The following is a 9,326-nucleotide window of genomic DNA, read 5'->3' as shown; positions in this document are numbered from 1 at the left end:
CTGACGTGAGGCGGGCATACAACTATCCATTTCCCTGCAGAATGCTAGCACCGAGGAGCATTATATGCCATATCCTAAAATGCCTCTCTACTCTCAACCCCTTATGCATTTGGGAACCTTGATAATGCTGAGGAGGAACTCAAGACCTTACTGAAAGACAAGTTTACTCTCGTGCCACTTGGAACTTACAGAGTATCGCAGGTATCTAGGGCCTGGGCTGCAAGTCGCAACGACATAGATTTGCCTGTTTAGATCATGTTAAATTCGAAATCATCAACGGCAGAAGACATCTAGGGCTTACTGCCAGGTCATCTTGAGAGTCGATGGGATGTGAGTCTCTAATTTGCTTCCTCCACGTGGCCAGGCAGTGTGAGGGAATCAAGCGAAGCATTTGCTGCCTGCATGGCTAAGTAAGAAGACAATGATTCCATAAGATGAGTCTCATTGATAGAGTATTGAAAATCTATAAAAGGTCCATACCGCTCCGAGTTATGACCTCGTGGTATCCTCTTCATCCTCGACCATCAAGACCAAGCAAGCAAATCACCACATCACCATCCCATCCAACCGTCATCACTTCCACTTCCACTTCCACCTCCAACACCCCCTTTCCACCCTCAAAATGCACTTCTTCAAACTCATCACCACCCTCGCCGCCGCCGTCTCGGTCTCGGCCATCGACATCCAGAAACACTTTGGCCAAAACTGCGGCGGCAACTTCCGCGTCTGCAGAGCCATCGACCCGAACCGATGCTGCGTCGGCGCCACGGCCGAGAGCGTCCTCTTCCGCTACATCCCGTCCAACTGGCGCATCGAGACCCGAGGCTACGACGGCGGCGACTGCCGCAACCGCCGTGCCACCATCCTCTCGGCCGGCGCCACGTCCGTCTGCATGCGCTCTGGCGGGTTCCTCTTCACCGGTGCCGGCTACGGCTTTGTGAACAGGAAGAGGGCGCCTCAGGAGGCCGGCGAGGAGACGTGTGCTGCCGCTGAAGGTGAGGGGCAGGAGCAGAAGTGCGAGTCTAGCCAGGAGCCTGATACTCTGGTTCTTGTTGACGGGTCCGAGTATAACCTTGTTGGTCTTGAGGCCGACAAGCTTGACAGACTGGTATGATATTTATACCAAGAGACCAATGACAGAGACACCGCTAACTCTCTGTTTAGTATGCGCTTCCACGAAACTTTTCCCTTACATTCTGAACAACACACAGATGATCTGTTATTCCGTTTTTAATCCTTCAAACATAGAATGATGTTGCTGACTGCTTCTTCACTATCTAGCTTCACCATCGCAGCCGATCCCAACGTCACTTCTGCCGCCGATATTCCTGACGAGTTCACGCCTCTGCGAAAGTAAAGAACGTACGAACCAACCAGCAATTACATTTATGGTGCTCAGGCGCTGACGCTGGTGATATGGAGGGGTCAAAAAGTGGCAGGTGACGATGGTTGGTAACCCCAGCTGGAGATGTCAACTTGGATGATTGGAAGGACGTGTGCTTATTGGATTTCTCTTCTTCTCTGTCAGATGAAAGGTCATGTCGTTCTTCTTTATGCTCTCAACATCGTTGAGTAGCATTGTCCACTCCTTGACTGAGAGGGCTCTGGCGCCGGATGTCCCTTTTAGACTAAAAGAATGACACGTGTTTTACTGATGAAGACCAATTGCTTATAATTGTGAAATAAAAAATTTCAGCAATCCATCCTATCGAATATATTGAGTGTTTGGAGTTGAAGTTGGTAGGAGGTCGCTCTGTTTGCCGTATTTAGTAGAGCAGCTGATGGAGGAACGTTGGACAAACTGACTAGGTTATTATATAGCGAGGGGTGGGCGAAATTGATAAGGGGAAGCCAGAAATCGCCGGCTGAAGGCTGGAAACAGGGATAGGCTGATACACGACGTAGTGCCTTACTCCAGGTGTACCAGAACGAGTGGGAATCGAGTAAAGCAAGTTTGGCCAGGGTAATTTCTATGCTCAAAGTGAATGTTATTAGAAAAGGCAAATAAGATTAGGTTGAGGTGTCATCAAGGTATCTGGTGTGATCAATTGCTTCTCAGCTTCTAATAGTTTGGACGCCTCTATTCCAGGCCCACCCACGTCTACACCGCAATCAAGCCAGGTAGCCGTAATGTACATGATCATCAAGCCTGGATTTCCCCTTTTACTTTTTGTTTTTGATTTCGTGACTCATATTCCCCTCCTTATCTGGTAAGAGCGATGTCGTCTATTCTGAGAATCATCTTCACCGTCTCAGCTGCCAACTCAATGGCGCTGGTGCTTACCAACAGAGGCTGGAGGACGTTCTCCTTGGAAATGTTGGTGTTGACACCGCCGGACTTGATACTGACACCTGCATTCTTCTCGCCGAGCTCATGTCTGTGACGAAGCTCGGTGACGACCTTGATGCTGTTAAGTCCGGCATTCTCGGCCAGAGTGGTGGGGACAACCTCCAAAGCGTCGGCAAATGCCTTCCAGCAAATGGCCTCGGTACCCGTCAATTCACGCGCGCGCTTGGAGAGCTGAGACGCGATCTCGATCTCAGCAGCACCACCACCGGCGATCAAAGCCTTCTTCTTCACCAAGCAACGAACAACGCAGTGGGCGTCGTGCAAACTGCGCTCGGCCTCGTCAAGAATGAGAGAGTTGGCGCCGCGAACAACGACGGAGACAGTCTTGCCAGTGGCCTTGGCGCCGGTCACCTTAACCATGCGAGCTCCGTTGGACTGAACCTCCTCGACGAGATCGGCTGATCCGAGCTTGTCCTCTGTAAATGAGTCGACATCAGCAATGGGCTTGCAGCCGGTAGACTTGCAGATGAACTCGATCTCATCACGCTCGATATCCTTCACGGCAAGAATGCCAAGCTTGGCGAGGAAGTGCAGGGACAGGTCGTTGACAGCATCGCGAAGAATGGACTTCTGGATGAAGAGAACGTTGCACTTGGCCTTCTTGATCTTCTTGACCATGTTGAGAAGGTAAAGACGCTCCTCCTTAACGATCTTATCCATCTGTCTGTAGTCGTTCACTTGGATGGTGTTTTCCATCTGTATTGGTCAGCAACAGCGGAAAAGGGGGCATCTGAGGGGTAGCCTTACATCGGGCTTGGGAGGGCTAAGCTGGAATTGAATAAGACCGATTCTGGCCTTCTCGATTCTTGCGGGACCACCAGCACCCTTGAGAACAGGCTGCGTCAAGATCAAGCCATCCGAAAGCTCGCTGTCCTCGATAGTTCCGCCAACCTTCTTGACAATTCTGATGTTCTTTAGGTCGACATTGTCTGCCGTCTTGAGGTCGATGGTCTTGACAACGGAGTTGACAGCCATGGGCCCGAGGATGTTGGAGTATTGCGACACAATCTTGGAGGAAAGAGATGTGTTGGCTGCCTGAAGCAGGGATGCTGTGTCGGTGAGGGAAATGGGTTGTGACATGTCGTGGAGAACCTCGACAGCTGCGGCAGCAGCTCTCTGGAAAGCCTCTGAGATGACGGAGGGGTGGATTCCTTTTGACAGCAGTCTGTCGGCGGCACCGAGCAAGCTGCCGCAAATGACAACCACAGATGTTGTGCCGTCTCCCGCCTCCACGTCCTGTGCCGCCGAAAGGTTGACCAACATCTTTGCTGTCGGGTGCATGACAGACATGCTCTTCAACATTGTGTTGCCGTCGTTGGTAATGATCGTCTCGCCCTTTCCACTTCGAATCATCTTGTCCATGCCGCGGGGGCCCAGAGAGGTTCGGATCGCATCGGCGACGGCTAGCAGTCAGGTCGAGTCAGTTGATGATCTGGGAAGCTTGCAGGTCTATTCTTCTTGCTCACCTCTAGCAGCAACAATGTTGGAGGAGCGGACGGCGACGGGCTTCTCCTTGTCCTGTAGGCGAAGTGTTAGCAATAAGCTCCCCTCTAGAAGCTTCACTATGAGCGCGCAGTTCGCACCTTGAAAGTAGCATTGCCAGAGCCTCCTCCGGCCTGGGCTGGTGCAGTAGTGGCCATTTTGACAGAACTGATTTGTGTTGTGCTTGTTATCGAGAACTCGGGGTCGGAAAGACAAGCTAAACACGGAGTGCAAAGGTATCGGTATCGTCGTGGGCCTGTCCCGCTGTCGCCTTCTTTTGCGATCGCCCACTTTCTCTCAGGTAGCAACCCCCCCAGCGGCGGTGGGATATTTTTTAGCGGCCGTCAGGTTGTTCCTGCCCCGGTACCATAAGGTACCCTATGTGCCTGCTACCTAAGCCGGGCCGTCAGTTCTGTTTGCATTTTGCCCACACCGGGCCTAGCTCCACAGCAGCCTCGCATTTGTGGCCCGTGCTTTGGAGCTCAAGGCAACCTGGATTACGGAACCGTCTTCCATCACCACCTCCATCCCACGATTCCAACCCCCAGTACCATACTGATTGACGACCAACGCGACCACTCTTCGAAACCCTGCGATCCCATTCCCACGAACTATCCAAAACGAAGATTTCCACGAACCTACCCCATCCATAATATTCGGCAGTAGGACGTTCAGTCCTCATCCTACATCATGGTATGGACCCTGCGTGTCCACTTCCCTCGATAGCATTGTTAACCCGGGCATCGTTAGCCTTCCGCTACCGGCCAGAACTGGGAGAAATACCAGAAGACCTACGCAGACGATGAGGTTGAAGAGAAGAAGATCACACCGCTTACCGATGAGTCCGTTCACCCCACCAACTTCGAGCTACGATGAATTGTTGACTAACAATACCCAGAGATATCCAAGTGCTCAAGACCTACGGTGCCGCCCCGTACGGTGCTGCCATCAAGAAGCTCGAGCAACAGATCAAGGAGAAGCAAACGAGTGTAGACGAGAAGATTGGCGTCAAGGTAGCTACATCTGTCCCTCCTTGGCTGATGCAACTCGAACTGACATAACTAGGAATCCGATACGGGTCTTGCCCCTCCTCACCTTTGGGATGTAGCAGCAGACCGACAACGCATGTCGGAAGAACAGCCTCTCCAGGTCGCCCGGTGTACAAAGATCATTCCCGACGAGAAGGACGACTCCAAGAGCAAATATGTCATCAACGTCAAGCAGATTGCCAAGTTCGTCGTACAGCTCGGCGAGAGAGTGAGCCCTACGGATATCGAAGAGGGCATGCGAGTGGGTGTCGATAGGAACAAGTACCAGATTCTTCTGCCGCTCCCGCCCAAGATCGACGCCAGTGTTACGATGATGACGGTCGAGGAGAAGCCCGATGTTACATACGGAGATGTTGGTGGTTCAAAGGAGCAGGTCGAGAAGTTGCGCGAAGTCGTCGAGATGCCCCTCTTGTCGCCAGAGCGGTTCGTCAACCTCGGTATCGACCCCCCGAAGGGTGCGCTGCTGTACGGACCCCCTGGTACCGGAAAGACCCTTTGCGCTCGAGCTGTCGCCAACAGAACAGACGCCACCTTCATCCGAGTCATCGGCAGTGAGTTGGTCCAGAAGTACGTCGGTGAGGGTGCAAGAATGGTGCGCGAGCTTTTCGAGATGGCGCGGACGAAGAAGGCCTGCATTATCTTCTTTGACGAAATCGACGCCATTGGTGGTGCCCGTTTCGATGACGGTGCCGGTGGAGACAACGAGGTTCAGAGAACTATGCTGGAGCTCATTACCCAGCTAGACGGTTTCGACGCTCGTGGCAATATCAAGGTCATGTTCGCAACCAACAGACCTTCCACTCTCGATCCCGCCCTGATGAGACCCGGACGTATCGATCGTAAGATCGAATTCTCCCTGCCCGACCTCGAGGGTCGCGCCAACATTTTGCGTATTCACGCTAAGAGCATGTCCGTCGAGCGTGACATTCGGTGGGAGCTCATCTCGCGCCTGTGCCCCAACGCCACAGGTGCCGAGCTTCGCAGTGTCTGCACGGAGGCCGGTATGTTCGCCATCCGTGCCCGGAGAAAGGTGGCGACGGAGAAGGACTTCCTCAGCGCCGTGGACAAGGTCATCAAGGCCAACCTCAAGTTCAACTCGACGGCCAGCTACATGCAATACAACTAAGATGGGCAACCCGGGGGCTACAAGATGGAATGGAGAGGGGGTCACGGAGTTTCGTCATGTCCTTTATTTCTAAAGGCTGTAAGAATAGGCAGGCTTCGGATCGGGGAAGGCTTCTAGAGGGCGTGATACCTTCCGAGAGAAAGGAGAAATAGATCATGCTTTTCATGTGCCAATCGCAGTTTTGCATTAGCGCAATTCGCAAGTGACATGATGAGTCTGCCTGCCCAACCTAAGTATGCAGAGGGGAACGATAGCGCTTAACGTAACTTTTCATGTGGCAGGTTGGTGTGCTTTGAGGAACGTACCGCAAGTAAGGCAACATTACTAGCCTGGCTCACTCACTGCCTGATATTCTCAACCCCTGAAGCATAGAGGGTGGCTTCATTTGGCAAAATTGGTGGTGTTGGCCGTAGAATTACATTGAACTACAGCTAGACGAGGCACACTCTCTCTCGCCTCTCCAGCCTACCTAACGTAGTGAGAATAAGGGGACGTGAGTATTTTTCAACCCATCCCTTGCTCTCGCTGTTCCCTGGTAACATCTCCCAGGTGGTCCTCCCATTGGCAAAAAGAAAAGTAACAACGTCCCATGCTGCCTCAGCATTGCCCAGATTTGCTCCATTACCAAATGAATATGCATGCCTTCATTAGCAGTGCCATACGCTCAACCGTCTTCCGTGGGCGTTTTGACTGTCGAAAAAAGAACCTCCTTGAACGCTATGATTGAAAACAAGAAAACAAGAAATATTGCCCTGCGGCAGGGCGTTGCAGCCGCCTTAGACTGACTCCATGCGTGAGAGGCAGCCTAGGCAAACGATGTCGCCCTCTGAACCCTTCTCGATACAACAGCGACTGCAGACCATCTGCCTATGACCACCGCCCGTCCAGCCGTTGTGCCGAGTGGCTCGGCCGGTTCTCTTTGCCTCCTGCTCTTCTCTTGATTGCCTTTGCCTGTCGTCATCCACATCATCCATCGTACATGACCGTGAGAGGTCGAGTCCGTCTTGTCCTTGGTCCTGTTGCGTGCTTTTAATGCCGCCGTTGCTGCTTGGTCGTCCGTCCTTTTCCCAGCCCTGGCATTCCCGGACGCAGACATAGCATGATCGTTGTCCACAGCCTTGGCAGTCTGCAAACGAGTCGAGGTCTGATTTCTTGGTAGGGCGGCGGTGGCAGATGTGGCAGGGTGCCAAGGACGAGGGCGTCCTGGGTCTATTGCCAGCTGCATCCGCCTGGATCTGTGCTGCATGGGAGGCAGGGCGAGACTCTGTAGACGACCTGCTACCCCGTCTTTGCTGCGAATCGTGTTGTGATGTAGTGCCGCCATTCAAGCTACTCAGCTCCCCACTATCATTGTCATCATCGTCGTCAAACATGCGCTGTCGCTTGGATACAGGAAGCGGCGCTATTTTCCGAGGCACCGAGTCGATGTTCTGGCGTGATGCTTCGGCGGAGGCAGCGATGTCGTGGGAGAATCCAAACTCATATCTCAACCGTTCATTATTACTGGAAGGGAAGCGAGGGAAGTTACCTCCCAGGTGCTGCTGCTGTTGCTGCTGTTGAATCTGCTGCTGAATAGGCCTGCCTCCAAAAACGCTGTCAGCGTTCCAGTTGTTCGTTGCAGCCTGATACTGGGCGAGTTTCTCGTACAGGGGGCCTGGCAAATGCAGGTCGTTGCTGTTGGCGTCGTTGACGTCTCGTCTGCGCTTTCTGCCTGACGCCATCGCCATCAGCCGTGGATACTCCTCGGCGACGGATGGCATTTGGATTTCTGGTTTGTATGGTTCGATTTAGGCAGGAATTGTTGTGAGTCGTGTAAGGTATGGAGCTCGTTGATCGATGCAAGAGGTTTTCTTGTCGTTGGAAGGGGGCGAGTGACTAGGCGCTGGTGGTGGTTGAATGCGTGGTGGGCAAGGCGAGGTTCGCTGATAAGGTTCCTCGTAGGTTTCTCTTGTGAATAAGAGGAACCGAATGGAAAGGGTATGAAGGCGACGAAACAAACCGTTGAGGGCTTGCTTCTGGTCAAAGATGGAGAGTGAAAGAGCTCACAAGAAGAGGGAGGACTTGATGACGAGTGAAGTACGCTCTTTCCCGCTCGCTCTCCTTGACTCGGCAGCTCCTTCGTTGGAGGAGGGGGGAAGGGAAGGTGGTGGTGGTAGTGGTGGTGTTGCTAGTTAGCTGCAGGCACATACGTCCATGTGAGCAGGCTCTGGCAGGACTGGCAGTGGATGGCAGGGTGTTTTTGAGGTGCCACTGATGGCCAGGCCCCGGCTCGGAGCTTTTAGGCCTGACGGAAGTTGCCCAGTTTAATGAGGTGAAGTGGACACCAACGGGCGACGAAGGAAACAGAGGATTGGTCGGCGTCGGGCTCTCCACCTTCGGCTGCTTCTGTTCTGTCAGCGCAGTCATCTCAGCGGACTCAGCGCTGGATCCAACTGTTCGGAAAGCGCGCCGTCCGCTGGAAAACCGATCGTTTCCTTCCAGCCCAAGGTCCTCTTAACTCGCGCGGCCTCTGGAGTACGTTGCTGGAGCACCTCCAAAAGACCCACCAAGATTCGTCTCTTCCACCAATTGATAACCCCTGACTACCTGCCCAAGGCCGACGCAAACCCCGGCCACTCACTCCTCAGTCAATGTCGTTGCTCAGAAACTGGGTGGCCATCGGCGACAAACGACACTTTAAATGCCTGCAAAGTCACAGAACTTTGTGTGCGAGCTAGGGGTCTGGAAGGAAAACATGAGATGAAACAACTTTCTGATTATCTGAAAAGGAAAAACAAAAAGTCATGAAAATGGGTACGGACATGCATCTATGTACCAACCTCGCATTGTTCTATCAACCTACAAATAAGTAAGGTGCAACTGCGTTTCGGCGAATCAATGGCCGAGGGTACGCATGTTCAAGACACCGTTGATTGCGACAGTCTATGTTTGCATCGCGTATCAACCAGTAGTATACTCAGCTCTGTCTCCTTGACTCCGCGTCTGACGAGATGTTTCCCACTGATGGCACGAATGGCACGAAGCAGGCTCATCTACTTCATTTCATGACTGCAGGTTGATCATCAAGTTGTGGTAGTACTTTGCTCCGTGGAACATCACTTTGAAACGTGGGCATGTGTTTGGCACATGAAATTCTAATCTTGTCTTGTCATTATCAAGGAGTCAGGTATTGAAAAAGGACCATCTGATTTACACTCTATCGCTCCCCATATTGCTCCCAACGATGAATCTCGTCTCTGCCGCCTCCACTAACAAAGGAGCTGTTTTAGAGAGCCTAGTATAACATACACAGAGACAACCGAAATGTTGCCATGCTAAT

At 52.5% G+C, this 9,326-nt stretch overlaps 4 protein-coding genes across 4 annotated transcripts; 2 read left to right on the top strand and 2 right to left on the bottom strand.

The window, feature by feature from the left end:
• Nucleotides 1-622: 622 nt before the first annotated feature.
• Nucleotides 623-1,357, top strand: CPAR01_02960 (uncharacterized protein; the record flags this gene model as incomplete). The annotated part of the gene is made up of 3 exons (XM_060487247.1): nt 623-1,108; nt 1,212-1,218; nt 1,296-1,357. 3 exons carry the CDS (start codon nt 623-625, stop codon nt 1,355-1,357), a joined length of 555 nt encoding a protein of 184 aa, XP_060354575.1.
• An 846-nt stretch (nt 1,358-2,203) lies between these two features.
• On the bottom strand, nt 2,204-3,990 carry CPAR01_02959 (T-complex protein 1 subunit delta; the record flags this gene model as incomplete). The annotated part of the gene is made up of 4 exons (XM_060487246.1): nt 2,204-3,046; nt 3,098-3,753; nt 3,817-3,868; nt 3,934-3,990. 4 exons carry the CDS (start codon nt 3,988-3,990, stop codon nt 2,204-2,206), a joined length of 1,608 nt encoding a protein of 535 aa, XP_060354574.1.
• A 532-nt stretch (nt 3,991-4,522) lies between these two features.
• On the top strand, nt 4,523-6,007 carry CPAR01_02958 (26S protease regulatory subunit 7; the record flags this gene model as incomplete). The annotated part of the gene is made up of 4 exons (XM_060487245.1): nt 4,523-4,525; nt 4,583-4,674; nt 4,731-4,845; nt 4,898-6,007. 4 exons carry the CDS (start codon nt 4,523-4,525, stop codon nt 6,005-6,007), a joined length of 1,320 nt encoding a protein of 439 aa, XP_060354573.1.
• Nucleotides 6,008-6,783: 776 nt separating this feature from the next.
• Nucleotides 6,784-7,767, bottom strand: CPAR01_02957 (uncharacterized protein; the record flags this gene model as incomplete). Its single annotated transcript, XM_060487244.1, has 1 exon — nt 6,784-7,767. The coding sequence occupies one exon, from the start codon at nt 7,765-7,767 to the stop codon at nt 6,784-6,786; it is 984 nt and encodes a 327-aa protein (XP_060354572.1).
• Between the last annotated feature and the right edge of the window lie 1,559 nt (nt 7,768-9,326).

Source organism: Colletotrichum paranaense, assembly GCF_030867605.1.
Source record: "Colletotrichum paranaense strain IMI 384185 chromosome Unknown Scaffold_2.1, whole genome shotgun sequence".
NCBI classification, from domain to species: domain Eukaryota; kingdom Fungi; phylum Ascomycota; class Sordariomycetes; order Glomerellales; family Glomerellaceae; genus Colletotrichum; species Colletotrichum paranaense.
This window is presented reverse-complemented; position numbering and strand designations above follow the sequence as displayed.